This window comes from Streptopelia decaocto (genome assembly GCF_964273445.1).
Source record: "Streptopelia decaocto genome assembly, chromosome: 1".
Taxonomy (NCBI): Eukaryota; Metazoa; Chordata; class Aves; order Columbiformes; family Columbidae; genus Streptopelia; species Streptopelia decaocto.
Window position 1 is genome coordinate 195,106 of NC_138663.1, and position 19,905 is coordinate 215,010.

At 51.1% G+C, this 19,905-nt stretch overlaps 1 protein-coding gene across 2 annotated transcripts in view; it reads left to right on the forward strand.

Annotated features, from left to right (window-relative positions):
- Nucleotides 1-19,905, forward strand: part of GOLGB1 (golgin B1) — a 51,791-nt gene that overhangs the window by 13,751 nt on the left and 18,135 nt on the right. For both annotated transcript variants that reach the window (XM_082076367.1, XM_082076366.1), the window contains exons 10-15: nucleotides 311-402; nucleotides 685-781; nucleotides 7,219-7,697; nucleotides 9,537-14,824; nucleotides 15,864-17,814; nucleotides 18,708-18,886. In XM_082076367.1, the coding sequence (XP_081932493.1) occupies nucleotides 311-402; nucleotides 685-781; nucleotides 7,219-7,697; nucleotides 9,537-14,824; nucleotides 15,864-17,814; nucleotides 18,708-18,886 (8,086 nt within the window). The remainder of the gene's footprint in view (nucleotides 1-310; nucleotides 403-684; nucleotides 782-7,218; nucleotides 7,698-9,536; nucleotides 14,825-15,863; nucleotides 17,815-18,707; nucleotides 18,887-19,905) is intronic.

Consider the following 19,905-nt stretch of genomic DNA (forward strand, 5'->3'; position numbering starts at 1 on the left):
TTCCATCGACTTATGTAAGTTCTTATTAGATGTGCCATATTCTTTACTCTGAATTTCTACTGAAATTGAAATAACCAGGAAAAGCAAACGGTACCATTTTCTCTGCAGGCTTGTATTGAAGCCAATAACATTGATCTTGTCTCAAGCTCTTATTGCAAATTGATTTTCTTCCAGCTCTTTCATGGCCCAAAACTGAAGCAGTGACTGAGAGATAAGGAATCTCATATATTATTGTGCATATGTCTAAACTGGATATATTTCAGCAAAAAAGGCAAGAACACACCTTAACTCCCCTTTTCCCCTCCATTAGATGAACTTGTACAGAAATCTGAAGAATTTACATGCTGTCAGACGGAGCTGAAGTCCCATTCAGTAGTGCAGGTCTCTGAGCTGGAGAAGCAGGTATGACCTTTTCATGAGTCTCCTGAAATTTTCACATATGTTGGGGAACTGAATCTGAATTCCTTTTCTATGAGTTATTGCTTGAGAAAGGCTCTTATGGGCTCTCAGCTGATGAGCAGACGTTGTGCTTGTGGAAGCCTGGAAAGCAATAGGAGTCAGTTTGAGTAATGTAAAAGTTGCCAATTGATTTGTTAAAAGGTTACGTGAAAGATCAAAGACTACTGTATATGTATAAACTGTACTGAAATTTATCTTTCTCCCCGCTGTCCTATGTTTAAACAGGATGAGACAACTTCACGGGAAAAAATAATAGATCAGGAAGATCAGAGCGGGACTTCGCTCCTACCCACGGAAAACTTGGAGAGACAGAAGATTGAAGGTAACTTGATTGTCTTACCTATTTTTGAATTCTTGCCTATTTTTAGATAATGAACTCGTCCGCGGCTACTGGTTCATTATGCTTTTGTTGTCAAGATCTTCAAAAATACTATATAATTCTTTCCAGTGGCTAAGGTAGGTTTTAATTCTAAAGGGAAAATGAACTATTTGAATCTAAGACAGTGAAAAGACTGATAGAAACCAATGAGTAAATAATCTGGAATGATTAAAAGATGGGGCTGTGCATGGCAGGCCTGCCTTCATGGTGTTGATTGTGGTACGGAGCGATGGTTGGTGTTTGGCCATGAGGCAGAGTGGGTAGAACCCGTTTATTGTGTGGTTTGTGTGCATGCACGGCCTATCGCGATAGTCTTACTTCAGTCTCTGTAAGAGTTAGGGAATGGATGCCCCTGGGGACAATCACACGTCAGTTGCAGCGAGTGGCTGGGAACAGCCAGCACGGGTGCAGCGGGCACGTCGTGCTCGACAGCCTGAGCGCCGCCCGAGACAGGGAACGTGCTGGGTCCGTGTGCAGCGAGCGGCGGGTGTTGGTTACCCGGGTGTCTCCCAGGTTTCAGTGCGGCGTCCCACGGCCTCCTCCGGGGGACACCGGTGCACCTGGGTCCAGACCAGCGGTCCCGCGTCGGTGGGCAGCTGGCGGACAGGCCGTACCCAGAGGGTGGCGGGAAATGGCTCCTTTTCACACTGGCAGCCTGTCACAGGTGGGTGCCCCGGGGGTGATATTGGGCCCAACACTGACATCTTCATCAGTGACCTGAATGACAGAATCAAGTGTACTTTGATGCAGTTTGCTGATGACACCAAACGGAGTGGGGAAGTGGACACTTCAGAAGGGAGAACCACCCTGCAGAAACACCCGAAAGGCTGGGAGCGGTCTAACGAGAACCTTCTGAAGTTCAGCAAGGGCAGGTGTAGCGTCTTCCACCTGGGAGAACATACTCCATGGGTGCAGCACAGGGGATCTCCCGGCTGGGGAGCAGCGCAGGCGGGGATCTCCCTGGGCAGGGATCTCCCGGCTGGGGAGCAGCGCAGGCGGGGATCTCCCTGGGCGGGGATCTCCCGGCTGGGGAGCAGCGCAGGGGGGATCTCCCTGGTCAGGGATCTCCCGGCTGGGGATCTCCCTGGGCGGGGATCTCCCGGCTGGGGAGCAGCGCAGTGGAAGGGACCCGGGGGTCGTGTGGACAACACGCTCGGTGTGAGTGGCCGGTGGCGAAGGCCCGCAGGTGCTGGGCTGCGTCAGCGAGGGCATCGGCAGCGGAGACACAGTCGTGATCCTGCTCCACTCAGCACTCGTCAGGCCGCATCCAGAACACGGTGTTCGGTTTTGGTCCCCACTATACAAAAAAGGTGTGGACAGGCTGAGAAGTCCCAGAGAAGGGCCACAAAGATGATCCGAGAACGGGGAGCCGCAATGTGGGGAAAGGCTGAGAGAACTGGGTTAGTTCAGCCTTGAGAAAAGGTTTAGGGGAGATCTTATCATCATGTTCCAGTATTAAAGGGTGGCTACAAAGATGATGGAAACTCCCTTATTACAAGGATTCCCATGACACAGACAAGGGGTATTGGGTCCAAGTTAATCCTGGAGAGGTTTCAGTTGGACGCAAGAGGGGAATTTATCATGATGAGAACAATCAGCCATCGGAATCATCTCCCCCAGGAAGTGGTGGATTCCCCAACATTGGACACTTTTAAGATTCAGCTGGACAGGGTGCTGGGCCAGCTTGTCTAGACCAGGCTTTGCCAAGAAAGCTTGGACCAGATGATCCTTGAGGTCCCTTCCAACTTGGTATTCTATGATTCTATTGTGTAAGTTGTTTTACTGGCTCTTATGCTAAAAGGTTGTGGCATCATCTCTAATAGAATTAGCTAGGACTGAGATGAATCATAGAATCACAGAATAATTTGTGTCGGAAGGGACTGGAGGCAGATTTTAGTCCAGGTTCCTCCTGGAAACAGGATCAACTGGGAGATCAGACCGGTTGCTCAAGCCTGTATCCAGTCAGGTCTTGAAACTTCCAGCAATGGTGACAACACAGCCTCCCTGGGCACCTGTTACGGTGCTTGACTGTACTTGTGGCAAAGAAAGTCTTTGTTACATCCGATTGGAAACTATTTAGTTTCAGTGTATGTGTGTTGTGTTTCATCCTCCTGCCTCGCACCGCTGTGAAAAGCCTGGCTCTGTCTTCTCGGTAATCTCTTCATAGGCATTGAAAGGCTGCGTTTGTGTCTCCCCAAACCCTTTGTGCTCCCTCAGCCTCCTGTCACAGGAAGGCGCTCCGGCCGTGACCGTCTTGCTGCTCTTCCCCTGAGCTCACTGCAGTTTATCAGCGTCTTTCCTGTACCGGCGTCCATTTGAAATGCACTCTGGCGAGTGCCCAGCAGAACAAGAGGCATCTTCAGCTGATCTGCGGGCCACAGGGGTTCATGCAGCCCAGGATGCTGTTGACCGTGTTTGCTGCCAGGCACGCTTGCTGGCTCATGTTTAGCAGGTTCTCTTCATCCGTTCTCGCAGAGCTCGTCCCCAGCCTGCGTTCCCAGGGCCGAGACTTTGCATTTGTCCTTGTTGAATTTCGGGAGGTTCCTGTCGCCCCATTCCCGTGGGCTGTGTGGGCCGCGGTAACTGGCAGCCCTGCCCGTGTTTCGGCTGTTTCCCTGCAGTGTTCTGTGTTCTCCAGACCCCAGTGTGGACCCTGTTGAACAGGAGAGGTGGCAGACACACCTCCGTGGTGTTCCACATGTTACTCGCCTCCAGAGAGAGCACAGCCTGTCCACCACTGTTCTCTGGGCCTGATCATCCAACCCGTTCTTTGTGCATTGAGTTGTCCTTCAGTCCAAACCATCGCTTCTTATTTCTGATACAGAAATATTGTGTGAGACACTGGCAACAGCCTTGCTGAAGTCAAAATAAATGCTATCCACTGCTCTCTCTTCATCCACAAATGCATAGAAGGCAATTGGCTAGCCCAAATATGATGTAACTGTGGTAAATCCACGCAGAGTGTTTCTTAGTCGCTGCCTTTTCCATGTGCCTGCTAATGTGCTCCAAGAGGATTCCCTTTGTGATTTCTGGAGGGACTGAAGCGAGGCACACTGGCTTGGAGTTTGCCACACCATAATTTTGGCCTTGTTTTGAAGGTGGATGCACCGTTTGTCTCTCTGCAGTCGCAGCGGGCTCCCTCGGTTTCACAGCTCGTCGGTGGGTCTCTTGCCTGGCAGCGATGCTGACCAGCTCTCTCGGTCCCTCGTGCAGGACAGCCTGTCTGTTCTCGTGAGCCGGTACCGCTCCGTTTCTCACACAGGTAGCGCTGGACTCAGTGCTCGGGACAGAGGCTTGGAGAACTTTGTTGGTGAAGACAGAGACAAAGAAGGTACAGAGTATCTCACATTACCTGCGCGCGCTGTCACTAAAGTGTAAAACTCATTCAGCAACAGTCCCGCGTATTCCTCGTTCAGCCTTTTACTGCCCATGCAGAGGCTGTTTTGTTCCCTTGCAAGTCTCCAGTGCGGTCGTTTCTGGCTTTTCTAACGTTGTCCTTAAATGTACCTGAGTTTGTGCTTTGCAGCCTGTTCTCTGTTTTTATCTCCTGTATAACACTACTTGGCCTCAGAGCTCTGTCGGGAGTTCCTGTTTGCTCAGTCCGGTCTCCTGATGTGTGGGCTCGTTTTCCTGAGCGCCGAGGTGACCGGTCCTCGTGCTGGGAGGTACAGACCCGCCAGCCTTACTGGGCTCTGCTCCGTTCGGAGCTCTCTGCCGGGGGTCCCGCCTCCCAGACCCCAAGTGACGTGAAGCCTGGTCTCCTGCAGTCTGGAATCTGCACCTCTCTTGCCCTCCTTCCTCACTCTGCTCAGGATCTTTAAGTCCTGTATTCTGCAGTCACAACAGCCAAGGCTGACACCGATTATCACATATCCAGCCGGTTATTCCCTGCTTATGAACAGATCTAGCTGTGTGTCACTCTTGTTCGGCCCATCCGGTACCTGCATCAGTACCTTATCTCTCACGCTTTCCAGCAGTCTCGCAGATTGCTCGTGTTGGGACGTGTTACCCTGTTACCCTTCCAGCAGGTACCAGGGGGGTGAAGGGCACCAGGGGATTCAGGATCTGTGACACACAAACTGCCTCAAATTGTTTAAAGACAGACATTTGCTGGCACGTGGCCAGCGTGGAAATGAACACATTCCTTGTCTTCCCAGGTGGTGAGAAGACTGAGATGGAATCTGTTGGTACCAAATGTAAATGGAAGCTTTCTTCCTGTAGCAATTAATCATGAAAGCTAAATAACCATAATTATTACTTTCAAACATGGAGGGTTGATGTGTTTTTTTTTTTCCAGATGTGGTACAGGAACTTTTTTTTTGCCTGTCTCCTGGTCTGGAGTATCGAAATGTCTTGATTATGTCCCGAGTATCACAGAATGGTTGGGGCTGGAGGGGACCGCAAGCTGCTGCCCAGGACAATGTCTGGGTGGCTGCTCAGTATCCCCAAGGAGGGAGACTCCACAACCTCCCTGTGCAACCTGTGCCCGTGCTCAGTCACCCTCACAGTGGAAAATGTGTTTCCTGATGTTGAGGGAAGCTCCCGTGTTCCAGCGTGTGCCCGTTGCCTCTGGTCCTGTCACTGAGCACCACTGGAAAGAGCCCGGATCCATCTTCTTTATACTCTTCCTTCGGGTATTTACGCTCTTTGATAAGACGCCCCCCGAGCCCTCTCTTTGCCAGGCTAAGGAGCCCCAGCCCGCCTAGCCCTTCCTTCCGTGAGAGGTGCTCCAGTCCTTCCATCACCCGTGTGGCTCTTGGCTGGACTCTCCCATGCGTCCCTGTCTCTGGCGTGGTCAGGAGCACCGAGCTGGACACGGTGCCCCAGGAGTGGCCCCACCAGTGCTGGGCAGAGGCCAAGGGACACTCTGCCTGACGCAGCCAGGTTGCCGTTTGCCGCCGCTGTGGCCAGGGCAGGTTGGTGGCTCCCCATCAGCTTGGTGTCAGCCAGGACCACAGGGACTTTCCTGCAAAGCTGCTTTCCAGCTGGGAGGTCCCCAGCATAAACCGGTGCTGTGGGGCTGTTCCTCCCCAGGGGAGAACTTTGCACTTCTCCTTGTTGAACGTCATGGGGTTCCTGTCTGCGCGTTTTCCCAGCCTGTCCAGGTCCCTCTGAATGGCAGCACAACCCACTGGTGTATCCACAGCTTCTCCCAGCCGTGTGTCACCTGCGCGCTTGCCGAGGGTGCAGCCCGCCCGCTCATCGCGTCGTGAGTTGAGATCCTCAAGGCCTGGAGCACCTCTTGTGTGGGGATGGGCTGAGAGCTGGGGCTGTGCAGCCTGGAGAACAGAAGCTCCAGGGAGACCTGAGAGCCACCTCCAGCACCTAAATGGGGCCTACAGGAAAGCTGGAGAGGGACGTTTTACAAGGGCAGGGGTGACAGGACAGGGGACAAGGGCTTCAAAGGGAAAGAAGGCGATTCAGCTCGGGGCTAAGGAAGAAGCTGCTCCCCCGAGGGCGGTCGCCTGGCCCGGGCTGACAGCGCAGCTGTGGGTGCCCGTCCCTGCAGTCTCAGCGCCGGGCTGGACGGGCTCTGAGCAGCCGGGGCTGCTGGAAGGTGTCCCTGCCCGTGTGGGGGTGCGGCCGGATGAGCTGTGAAGTCCCTTACAACGCAGACCAGCCTGTGATTCTACACTGAACAGGCTCAGGTCCAGTATTGACACTGGGGCGCTGCCAAGTCCAGCTGCAGTTGGTGGTGCTGGTCACCAGGCTCTTGGCCGGGTGTTCAGCCGGTTGTCAACCCACCCTACTGACTGTTCATCCGGCCCGTACATCGACAGCTTGTCTGCGAGGCCTTTACAGGAGACACAGCTGAAGGCCTTGCTGATACCCACTGCCCTTATCTACCAACCCAGTCATTTCATCGTATACAGTGACATCCCTATGACAAATGGTGTTTATATGTCAGTTCACGGAAATGCAAGTGTATAAACATCCCGAGTCAAACAGCAGCTGAGTTCTTGTACCCATCTTGACTTGGACTGTGGCCCTTGAGTGTTTTATTCTTCTCTAATTTTAACATTTTCTCATTTCAGTTTTATCCAAATGAGATTTGAAAATTTTGCTACGATAGTTCTTTCTTACCCTTCCTTTATAAAAATGTTTCTTAAAGCTTGAAAGTCTATCAGTTGTCCTTTAATTTTAGTCTGTATAACAGCAATTGTTCTGTTCTAAAAGATGCTTAAAACAGCATATTGTTTTGGTGCTTTGCCTCAAAAAAAAGCCCCAACATGCAGTATCCAATGACAGTGTTACACATCTCCACTGCGTGTTACTAACAGCCCTGTGCCCTGCTCTCTAAAGCTCCTGGAAGGATATATCGTCACTCTCTAAATCAGAGTTTTAATTTTAGAGGAATTGTTTGTGTTTGACTGTTTCAGAAACACCACACTTAGAACGTGTTCTCCAGGCACCGCAGCAGGACGCTCTGATGGGCACGGAACGTGTTCTCCAGCAGCCGCAGCAGGACGCTCTGATGGGCACGGAACGTGTTCTCCAGGCGCCGCAGCAGGACGCTCTGATGGGCACGGAACGTGTTCTCCAGGAGCCGCAGCAGGACGCTCTGATGGGCACGGAACGTGTTCTCCAGCAGCCGCAGCAGGACGCTCTGATGGGCACGGAACGTGTTCTCCAGGCGCCGCAGCAGGACGCTCTGATGGGCACGGAACGTGTTCTCCAGCAGCCGCAGCAGGACGCTCTGATGGGCACGGAACGTGTTCTCCAGGCGCCGCAGCAGGACGCTCTGATGGGCATGGAACGTGTTCTCCAGGCGCCGCAGCAGGACGCTCTGATGGGCACGGAACGTGTTCTCCAGGAGCCGCAGCAGGACGCTCTGATGGTCGCGGAACATGTGAAGCAGGTAATGATTAAGCAGCTGAAACAAGGTAAAACTAAAACAGGTCAAGGGCTGGCTTTGAAACAGCTAAGCTGTTATGGCCTTTTTTAACAATCCTCTTTGGAAGGTTATTATTAACAGGATTAATGATGAAAGACAGAAATAGCTTTCAAATGCTGCTTGTACTGTGTTCTTATCAGACCGTGTTTCTCTTTAGCTGTGCGGAATTCTTGTGTCCTTGGTCCAACCGATCCGTATTCGTGCTCTTTTCTGCCTTTTTGGAGTTAGTTCTTCAGCAAAGCCATAGGGTAAGCTGAGGCAAGTCTCAGGAATTACAAAGTGTCCGCTGCCATGGGGTGCCTGTCACACCAAGCCTGTCCATTCCCAGCGCCCCGGTGGGGATCTGACATACTGGAGGAAGCTGGGCTCTCCGTGTCAGGTGGACACAAGCAGACTGTCCTGTGCTCTTCCACTGGGAGCAGCCGCAGGTACCATTGCAGTCGGTGTACGGGTGAGAATAAGGCAGGATTAGACACCTGCTGCTTTGCCTATGGATATCTGTGCTAAGAATTTGTTGTGGAATTGTTTGTTGGCTTAGGGCAAGGCTGGGGCTCTTTCCAGACTGCTCCCTCTGCTCCAGCCTGCCCGCAGATGTGGACGATGCTGTGTTTCATCTAATACATTCCTCCTCAACAGAGAGACCTCATAGTATATGAATTACTGTGAAGTATTAGGGCAAAAGTTGACATTTGGGACTCACGTTGAAACTGGAGAAGGCATTTTGAGCCAGCTCATCCTGCTTGACTTCAGACTCCTACATTCCACCTGCCTGTAGTCAAGGAGTATGCTGGAAGATCAATGGACAGACACACAGACACGGGGACACACACAGACACGGGGACACTGAGACACGCACAGGGACACACACAGACATGGGGACTCTGAGACAGACACGGGGACACACGGACACAGGGACGCACACAGACACACGGTCTTTTCAAGGACAGATATAAGCCTTGGGGCTGTTTTCTGAAGCCTTTTTATAGACAGTGGAGCTAACGGGTTCTTTAGCATGTGGCTCAGCTGGACCAAGTTGGATGTTGAAAATGGGTCAATGAATCCAACCCTGGAATTGTCCGTTTCAATGTCTTAATCATGAAAAGGGTCCAGCTAACTAGCACGCCTGTCAGCATTTACACCTGGACAGCCGTGTCCTGCTGTTTGTGCATCTGACCGTGGCTTTAGGCCAAGGTGTATGTGAATCAAGCCAGTTCAGGGGTTTGGGTCCTGTGTGCAGGCTATTTGGATGCACGCCGTACATCCCGTTTCGGTGACTGGAGCTTGCAAAGGCAACGTGCTGTAGAACTTGGGGCTGGAGACCGTTTCCTTATGATTGTGTGACCTCGTAGTGCCCTGCACTTACACTCTCGGTAGCTGCAGCCAGTGTTAATTCTGAACGCTTCATTTTGTTTTCAGTCGTTCCGTCGCTGGGTTGAGATTTTTTACCTGCTCTTGTGGAGGCGGGAGGGAGTAGCTGTTTTAGAGACGCTTTACTTAGTTCTGACTTGTAGTGTCCTCGTACTCTGGTTCAAACCTTTTCCCATGGGAGCAGCACTAATGGTGCCAAGCGTTTGTTGTCGTGAAAGACAATGTATGTTGGGAACTAACCAGAAATGTTGCCATTCAGTTTTGGTTCGTGTTAACTTATAAATGGAGTTTTCAGAGAGGCTATTTATCTATTTATTGCAGTAGGCAGCTCAGAAAAGGGTGTCCTTAAAGTACACAGTGTGGGAAGCGGGTACCTCCAAAACTGCCCCTTTCACGGGATTCAAAGGAAAGTTGAAACCTGTTCTTTTCTTTTAGGCAAGAACAGATGGCTTTCCCAATGGAAGCGAGCAGTTTTCTGAGGAAAGTTGTCCACCTGCAATTCTAGAATATATTTCTGCAGAGAAACAGAAAGAACTCTCAGTTTTGCTGCTGGAACTGCAAGAAGCCCAAGAAGAAATAACTTTTCTGAAAAGGCAGCTCAAGGGCCCAAATGGCCGAACTTCTACAGGCAGCCAAACCGGAGAAGCCGATGACCAGGTGGAAGGTGATTCCCGGATGCTGTTTCTTGAGAGGGAAGAGCAAAAGGCTTCAGACGCACAAAATGAATTGCAGCAAATCGGTGTGCGCCAGGCACACAGAGCCGGTCTTCAGGAAGCGCCGCAGGGAAGCGACATCCCCTGGTGGGGGGACACGGGGGCAATGCCAGCAGCCCCTGCAGCACAACCGGGGACGGGGGCAATGCCAGCAGCCCCTGCAGCACAGCTGGGGACGGGGACAATGCCAGCAGCCCCTGCAGCACAGCCGGGGACGGGGGCAATGCCAGCAGCCCCTGCAGCACAGCCGGGGACGGGGACAATGCCAGCAGCCCCTGCAGCACAGCCGGGGACGGGGACAATGCCAGCAGCCCCTGCAGCACAGCCGGGGACGGGGACAATGCCAGCAGCCCCTGCAGCACAACCGGGGACGGTCATCTCTCAAGATCAAGAACTGATAAAGTTACAAAACCGAATTACAGAACTGCAAATAATTCTGCAGAAATCAGAAGAATCCTATAAGAAAGATCTAGGAGAAAAAGGTGCAGAAATTAACAGGCTAAATGAGTTGGCTGAGGAATACAGAAAAAAAATAGAGGATTCGGACAGTGCATTTTGTGTTTTGACTGAAGAGCGAGATCAGCTCCTGCATCAGATGAAGGAACTTTCTACCATAGCAGAACTGAAAGAGCGAGTGAAGCAGCTTGAGGAAAACCTGGCTCTTTCGGAAAAGCAGAGGCTGTCGGACAGTCAGAGCAGTCTTCTGAAAGAACAGATCCAGAGCCTTAAAAATGAGTTTAAATCCAAGGAGGTAAAAATAGAAGCTTTGCAGAAAGACTTGGATGAAGCGCAACTTCAGCTTTCTGACCAGGACATGCAACTAAAAGATCTGAGGAGCCAGAACGAGAAGAAGGAACGTGAAGTACTCGATCTAGAACAACTTCTGAGGAAGAGCACAGCTGAGATGGAAGAGCTTTCCCAACACTTGGCCTCGAAGAGCCGCGAAGCAGCGAGCCTGCAGCAGCTGGTCGCCGGACACGCCGGGACGGTCGAGAGCCTGCGGCAGGCCTTGCTGGAGAAGGACCGACAGATGACGGAGATCAGCATCAGCATGTCCGAGAAAATGGTCCTGCTGAACGAAGAGAAGTTTTCTCTGGGAAATGAGCTGAGAAGTCTTAAAGAGCAAACCAGTCTGTTATTAAAAGCACAGGAAGAAAAAGACCACAACGTAGAAGCAAAAGACACATCTCTGAGATGTGGGGCGTCCGAGCAGCCGTGTGAGACAGGGGCCGCGTCCGAAGGAAGCGAGGGACTAGGAAATAGGCTGGAACTCCTGAAAAGAGAGAACGAGCGAGTGAAGCGGAAGCTGCAGGCGGCGCTGGGCAGCAGGAAGGAGCTTCTGAGGAGGGTGGGCGGCCTGGAGGACGAACTGGCGCGGCTGAGAGGAGAACGTGAACCAGAAACCGCGGTGGCTCAGAAAGCTGAGGGGGAAGAAAATACAACAAGCGTGATGAGCAGAGAGGCGAATCTGGGAAGCCAGCCCAGCGAGGAGCATCTAGTTCAGCTGCTTTCCGAAAAGGATGCCGAGCTGCAGAGGATCCGCAAGGACCTGCTGGATAAAGAAACCACCGAAGCGCAGTTGCAGGCGGTGATCGAGGAAATGAGGCGAAGCTTGGACGGTAAAACCAGCGTCGTCTCAGTTAAAGATGAAATCATGGACAGTCGGACAATTGCTGACAAAGTAACTGAAACCAATGAAAGCCCAATAGATTATGAAGATGAAGAAAGCAGTTCAGCAGCTATGAATCCTGAAGAAAACCAAAAGTGTGCGCTGAAAGAGAGGATTTCAACCCTTGAACAAGAGAAAGAACAGCTTCAAAAAAAGCTTCAGGAAGCCCTGGCGTCTCGCAAAGACACTATAAAAAAGGCTCAGGAAAAAGACAGGCATCACAGAGAGCAGCTGAAACAGCAGAAGGACGAGTACAGCATCCTGCAGGAGCAGCTGGAGAGGCAAAGCAAGGAGAAGGAGAGCGTGCAGGCGCAGCTCAGGCAGCTCCAGGAGCAGCGGGGGCCAGCACAGCGTGCTCTGGAGGATCAGGGCGGGTTGGATTCTTCACGCGTGGAAGCAGAAAATACAACAAATAACAAGCTTGTACAAGTTGCAGATGTTTCTGTGGAAGAGTTTGAGAAAAAACTTGAAAAATTGCAGATGGAGAAAGAGGAATTGGAATATAGTGCTAGCCATATGCAAAGCGAACTTGCTTGCAAATCAGAATTGGTCTCTCGTTTGCAAGAGCACGTAGAGCAGCTGTTTCTGGAGATAGAAGGGCTGAAGAGAAGCTCTGGCCAAGCTGAAGCTAAGGCAGCGAGTCTTCAGACGCAGCTGGAGGAGAGCCGGGCGAACGCGTCCAGAGAGGGCGGCCTGGAGCAGCTGCAGACGCTTCTGCGCCAAAAGGATGAAGAGATGGAACTTCTTAACTTGCAGTTAAGGGAGAGAAGTGAAGCTCTCAATGATGTGCAGGCACAGTTGCTGGACAAAGAGGATGCAGTGAAGAGACTGTGTGGTCAGTTGGAACTGCAGGCTCAGGCGCATGAGGAGCAATGCAAGCGGCTGCAAACAGAGTTGCTTGAAGTCCAGGAGAAGCAGGATGGTGATGCAGAAGCAGCTAAACAGAAGAACCAAATGCAGAGAAAGCTGCAGGCTGCGCTTATCTCTAGAAAAGAGGCGCTGAAGGAGAGCAAAGCCCTGAAAGAGGAGCTGGCTGACGCTAACGCTACGATTGAAAATCTTCGTGTCAGGTTGACAGATATGGAAAGCCAAATATGTGGCCATGTTAAAGAAACGGATACTTTAACAGAAAAGCTAGCGAGCCTTACTGAAGAGCGAGAAAAACTTATTGCAGAAGTTGATAAAGTACTAACGGAAAATCGGAACCTTGCTGGATGCTGTGAAGACCTGACGCTCAGTCTGGACAGGGCCGTTGTAGAGAAGGAGAAGCTGGAGACAGAGATGGAGTCCTTGAAGTGCTCTCAAGCCACTGAGAGCTCTGAGTGGCACGAGAAACACAGGGAGCTCCAGAAAGAGTATGAAACTCTTCTGCAGTCGTATGAGAACGTGAGTGACGAGGCCGAGCGGATTCAGCGCGTTCTGGAGGCTGCCAGGCAGGAAAAGCAGGACATCTTCATTAAGCTGAAAAGTGTAGAAGCAGAAAAAGAGGAAACTGATAAGCAGTTACAGGAGGCGGGACAGGAGATTGATGGGATGAAGGAGAAAATGAGGAAATTTGCCAAATCAAAGCAACAGAAGATCCTGGAGCTAGAGGAGGAGAATGAGAAGCTTCGAGCAGAGTTGCGCTTCACAGATGGGGAGCTGCGCAGGACTGGAGATGTCCTCACCAACACCGGCCTGCAGGGAGATCCGGAGAGCTCTGCCAGGGATTACCAGTCTCTTTCTGCTCAGCTTGAGACAGTGATGGCTGAAAAGGAGTCTCTTACTCAAGAGATCGCAGACTTGAAGAGTCGTTTGCAGTTAACAGAATCTGAGCTGAAGGAAAGCAAAGAGCTGGTGGACAAGTACGTTGCTCAGAAGACAAGAGGGGAAGAAACAAACAGGGCAGTTGACACAGCGTCACCAATGGAGGGGGCTCAAAATGGAGTGGATGTGAGTTTTGGAGCACAGTGTCCTGCTGCGGAGCTGGAGCGAACGGCAGGTGAAGGTGGCGGCCCCGGCGAGGGTCCCGGCTCCCCCGGCGAGGGTCCCGGCTCCCCCGGCGAGGGTCCCGGTGGCCCCGGCGAGGGTCCCGGCAGCCCTGCGCGGCACAGCACTGAGATCACGGGGTGGCAGGAGCACGGGGGGCACTCCGAGCAGCAGCTGCGGGACATGCGCGCGTGTGTCGAGGCTTTAACGGGTGACAAAAGGGCTTTAGAGACCCAGATGGAAGAGAAGGTCCGTGAGCTGGATGCTCTTAAGGACACAGTAGCAAAAATGGAACAAACGGTCCAAAAAACCAAAGATGACCTCGTTAGGATGACGGAACTGAAGGACACGCTGGAGGCCGAGAAGGACGATTTGGAAGAAAGGCTCATGAATCAGCTGGCGGAACTTAATGGGAGTATTGGCAACTATCAGCAAGATGCAACAGACTTCCAGATTAAAAACGAGGAGCTGAAACATGAGCTTCAGAGTCTGCAGAGAATGATGCACGAGCTGGAGGAGGAGAAGAAATGTCAGATGGCAAAAGAGGAAAGCAAAGCAAGTTCAGAAAAGCAAAGGGAACTTGTAGAAAAGCTACAATGCAGTTGGAGGGGAGACAGCACACATGTAAAGGAGCTCCAGGAACTGCTGAAACAGAAACAGCAGGAGATCAGGCAGCTGCAGAAGGACTGTATTAAAAGCCAGGAGAAGAACAGTAGTTTAGAAAGAACCGTCAAAGCTCTGGAGTTTGTGCGGAGTGAGTCTCAGAAGGAGCTGGAGGTGGCCAGAGGGGCTTTAGCCAAGGCGGCTGAGGACGCCCGGAAGGCGCAGGCGGAGCTGGCGCGGTGCAGGGTGGCGCTGGATGACACCCAGAGCGAGGCGGCCAGGGTGGCCGCCGAGAGCCTGAGGGCGAGGGAGGAGCTGCAGGTGAGCAGAGAGAATACTAGAGTTCAAATGAAGAAAAAGGAGGAGGACTTTGAGAGGAGACTGGAACAGGAGAAAGACAAGCACTCAAAGGCAATTAAAAACATGGAGGAAAAGCTGGCAGCTTTGCAGAGGGAGAAGGACCTTCTGGAAACCATGCTTGGTGATCTTCAAGGCTCCTTGAAGACGAAGGATCAAGAGGCCAAGGAACTGGAAGGCAGCCTCAACAACGCGCTGGCGCAGCTCGCAGCCTTCTCCAGGAGCATGTCTGCCCTTCAGGACGACAGAGACAGGGTGGTAGACCAGTCAAAGACGTGGGAGAAGACGTTCTCAGAGGCTATTCAGAAGAAGGAGGAAGAGATCCGTTTGAAAGAGGAAACCTGTGTTGTGCTGAAGGACCAGGTGAAGCAGATGGCCGTGCGTGTGGAAGAGCTTCAGACTCACATATCCAGGTAAAAGGTGATAACGACTCGCTGGTATTCCTGTATTTCCCTTTGCCAAGGCAGCAGCCAGAGGCGAGCGAGGATTCCCCTTTTCTTTTGTGTACCCGAAAGGAAGAATTTTGAATAGGTAAATATGCTGTGATGTGTGTTTGGCAATACTAGTGAATGCATAAAACGGAGAGCATAATTAGCCTTCCTAATAAAGCCATAAGTGTAAGGCTCATCTCCTGGATCATTGACGTTTGGATAGAAAAGATGTTTGGAGGTATGTGAGGGGAGTTACTGTCTGTTTGTCGTCTGCACAGGATACAGAGAGATTAACACGGTAAAATATTCCTCCTTCCCATCCCTGGGGCGCCTGTGCTAAATCTGCTCTCTGTGACAAGCAGTAGCCACCCGGGTACTACCTTGAGTCTTTATTCATTTGAAATTTGAAACAGGTGCTTTTGCGTAACATCGTTGCATTCAGAAATTAAACTTGGCAAATCAAGAGAGCATTGGGTACTTAATTCCAGTTTCATCCCAAAATTGATTTTGAGGGAAAATGGAGCTGTGGAAACATACCAAAAGGTACATCTGGGAATTTAAACTTCAGAACCACACTGTTCGTGCATGAGGAAAATGGTTCTTTAAAGTTCATGATCAAAATGCATGCTGGAACATGAGATGGACATCGAGCGTAGGAGAACAGTGACTCGTTGTTAGTTACAGTGAGTGAGAGAAAAGTAGTATTTTAATGAACAGGTTATAACATTCAGTGTTTAACCCCCTCCATGTTTTCAATATTGACATAAAGATATATCTCACTGGACAGCTTTTGAAGTACATTCCCCCAGCACCGCTCCCTGCAGTCAGGACTTCAAAACATGCCTTGAATTTTAAATTGAGGGAAAACTGATCATCTGGGTATTTCCAGTTTGCTTTCTTAAAGTAAAACTAATTTTGTGGCTTTTCTGAATTACAATAATCAATGAAAACGATTGCTGTGATTTTTGGATACTGATATTCTTCCTTGATTTGTAACTGACTTTCTCTTCTCTGCTTTCAGGCTGGAACTCAACAAGGAGGAGCAGGAGTCTGAGTCCAGGAGGGAGATTCAGCGTCACCAGCAGACGTGTGGAGTGTTGCAGGAGGAGAAGAAGGAGCTTCTGACTCAGCTGGAAGCCTCTCGGAAGCTGCACAGCGAGTGCCAGGCCGAGCGGCGCAGGCTGGAGCGGGACGTGGGCAGCCTGAGGGAGCAGCTGGCGGACGCTCAGGGCCGCTTCGCCAGCTGTGAGCTGGCCAGGGAGGAGCTGGCAACCACCGTTAAGCAACAGGAGACCAGCATCCAGAACTTCAGATTCAGCTGCGAACAGCTTCAGGCTGATCTGCAAGCTTCCAAGGACCTCACCAATAAGCTGCATGAAGAAACCAGTGCCAAGGATCAGAAGATCGTTAGTTTGCTGTCTGCCAAGGAAGAAGCGGTTATGGCTGCTCTATCTGAGTTACAGCAGCAACATTCTGAAGAGATGAAAGAGCTGGAGCGGAGGCTCAGTAAGGAGGAAGAAGATAAAAAAGCCTTGGAAAATGAGAAGAACACATTTCTTGACAAACTTGATCGTCTCACTGAAAAGATGCAGATAAGCAGAGAAGAAAGTAAGCAGCAGAAGGCACAGCTGGACTCCTTCACCAAGGCCATGTCGTCTTTGCAAGATGACAGAGACCGCGTACTGAGGGACTACAAGCAACTTGAGGAACGTCATCTCGTTATCATCTTGGAAAAAGACCAGTTAATTCAAGAGTCCGCTGCCGAAAACAATAAGCTCAAGGAAGAGATCAGGAGTTTCCACAGCCGGATGGACGACCTCAACTCTGAGAACGCCAAGCTGAACGCGGAGCTGGTGCGGTATAGAGAAGACCTGAACCAAGTCATTTCGATCAAGGACTCCCAGCAGAAACAGCTTCTCAAGACGCAGCTTCAGCGCATCCAGGCTCTGGAGAAGGAGAAGGCAATGGCAGAAACCCAGCTGAGGGCGTCCGAGCGTGCGCAGGATGGTCTCAGGGAGCGCGTGGGAGCCCTGGCGGAGGATAAAGCCCGAATGTCTGAGGAGATCGAAACCCTGACGTCGTCTCTGTCTCGGGTGCAGGGTGAGGTGACAGCGTTGCGTGAGGGGGGTCCTGTCGCAGAGTGTCAAGCGCAGCTGAAGGCCCGAGAGGAAGAGACACAAGAACTGGGCCGTGAGCTTTCCCTCTCGCAGAAAAGGGTAATGGAACTGGAGGCAGAATTAGCGTGTGTTCAAAGGGACGCAGCCAAGAGAGTGGGAGAGGCGGAGGACAGGCTGCGAAAGGAGCTGAAGCACCTGCATCACGATGCAGGGATAATGAGGAACGAAACAGAAACAGCAGAAGAGAGAGTAGCAGAGCTGGCACGGGACTTGATGGAAATGGAACAGAAATTTCTTGCGGTCACAGATGAAAACAAAGATCTCAGAGCTCAAATTCAGTCTTTCGGGAAGTCCATGAGCTCTCTTCAGGATAGCCGCGACCAGGCCAATGAAGAGCTGCGTGTTTTGAAACATAAATACTCTGCAGACTTAGAGGAGCAAAAGTCCCTGGTGCAGAGTCTTCAGAAACAGGTGATTCAGCTCCAAGAGGAGCAACATTCCACTGCCAGGGACCGAGATAAGACGAGATCCGAGCTCACAGAGCTGCAGAAAGCCGCTGATGAAAGGGGTCTCCTGGCCCGGGTTGAGGAGCTTTGCCAGCAGCTCAGAGCCAAAGACGATGAGCTGCTCTGTTTGTCGTCAGAGCTGCAGGGCTCTTCCTCCCAGCTGGCGTCTTTCTCCAAGGCGATGGGGAGCCTGCAGAACGAGCGAGACCGCCTGCTGCGTGAGTTGGGCCAAACACGTAAAGCGCAAGAAGGGAAGCAACAAGCAGAAGGGAGCGCTCCCACTGCTCCGGCAGAGGTGCAGAGTCTGAAGAAGGCACTGTCCTCCTTGCAGGACGACAGAGACAGAGTAGTAAGTCCTTGTTCTCTCTTCCTGCTCTTACTTAAAGCCCCGTAGCAGATTTGGATCTTCAGATCTTAAAATTCAGCACACTTAGATCTGGTATTTGCAGCGCGACACACAGATCACTGTCTTCACAGAATAGTTGAGGTTGGAAGGGACTTCTGGGGATCTTCTAGCCCAGCCCTCCTGCTCAGAGAAGGTCAGCTGGAGTAAGTGCCCAGGACAGCGTCCTCTCAGATATTTGTTATCTCCATTGGTGGATATTCCACAGCTTCACTGGACAACCTCTTTTTCCATGTCTCTGGAAATGGTTTCCAGAATTCCTTGCTCCATCACTTTCCCGTGATGGAGATGAGGCCGACCAGCCTGCAGTTCCCCAGTTCCTCCTTCTTCCCTTCTTGTAGGCAGGGATGACATTTGATTTCTTCCAGTCTTCAGGACCCTCTCCCGGTCACCGTGACCTTTCAAAGGCGATCGAGTCGCCTCCCAGCGACCTCCGCTCTGGTGGGCGTGCTCCACCAGTCCCGTGCGTTTAGAAAGTGCCACGCATGTTGTCTTCTCTGGCATATGGAAACTGTGATTTCATTGTTAGCTTTGCAGGATGGTTTATCTTGTTTGGCTTGATTTAAAATACGACACTCTTTTTGTTAATGTATGTTAAACCTTCACAGAAGGCCTCAAAGCTCACTGCTCATTGACAATAGAATTCTCTGAGGTTTTCTGTTTCTGGGCAGTTTTCAGTAGACGGCTGTAATCACTGACTCCATTTAGAGTCTCTCTGTCGTCTGAATGTGGCTTTTTTCTGCACATGCCACAGTGAGAAATGCTCTTAAGCACGTAGAAGCAATAAGCCAGCCGCTTGCGCAGTTGTCACACACTCTGATATTTCCCTTTAATTGAAGGTAAGAGAGCTGAAGAATCTGCAGCAGCAATACATACTGGTTGGGGTAGAATCCGCTGAAAATTCTCGCTTGAAAGCACAGCTGCAGGAGTGTCAGCAGGATGCGGATGAACAGCGCCGTCTCCAGGAGCAGCTGAGGCAGGAGAGTATTTCCTACCAGCAGGAGCTCCAGCAGCTCAGGTGAGAATTGTGTTTCCTCACTGCCTCGGGGAGGCAAAAGTGCCATTTCTTTCATTCAAAGAGCAGAAACCCTTGGGAGCCTCAGCCTCGCCTGTCGCTGTCCCCACATCCCCGCGCCGCGGGCCCACGGTGAGGGGCGTCCGCCCCACATGTTGGAAGGAAACGCCTGTGTGAAGTAGATCCGTGACCTTTTATTTCCTTTACCCAGTGGTGAAAGATATCTATTTGATAGGAAACTTAGGCTGTTTCTTGTATTGGAGCCTGTGTATATGATTACAGAACTCTACATTCCAGATGATGAACACCCTTTATTATGCCACTGATGTCGTTGTTGAGAAGATTTTCTGTGACTGTCTAATCCTCTGTTTCACGTGCTTTATGTCTTCTGTTTTTAAAAAGTCTGTAAGTCAAGTCTAGTAAATCGCCATCTCCAGCTGGACTAGAACTGCTCAGACAAACGTGCTCTGCTGTAAAAACGGGGAAGCCCCTTTCAGGCACTGCAGAGATCATCGGAACGACTGAACCTGGGGCGAGAGCGGCGGGATTGTTGTGGAGAGAAGAACGGCTGGTTCTTGTCCAAAGTGACAAAACCCGTGTCCCCCAGCCTGACCAGCCCTCAGATCTCCTGCAGTCTGAGGCAGCTGACGAGTTTTATCTATCTCCTGTTTGGCTTCTAAACTGTAAATGAAGCCAAGGCCTCACGTTGGCATGTTGGGATCCATGTTGTGGTCCTGGTGCACATTTGGCTGAGGCAGTGACAATGTTACAATGGCCAGTGGCGTTGGCAATGACTTGCCTGACAAAATGCTCTGTACAGCAAGATCAAAACAATGTCCGGGGTACCAAAAGTATGAGCGTTGAACAATCTGCAGTGTTGAGCCGAATAGAGAATACTTCCTTAAACCTGCTTTTTAGGTTTGTGCACCTAAGTGGGTTGTTTTGTTCTGGTTTAGTTATAAACCTTGTTTTCTGGCATGGAGTAATGACAGGAAATAGAATCATCCTCAGCACGTTCTGAC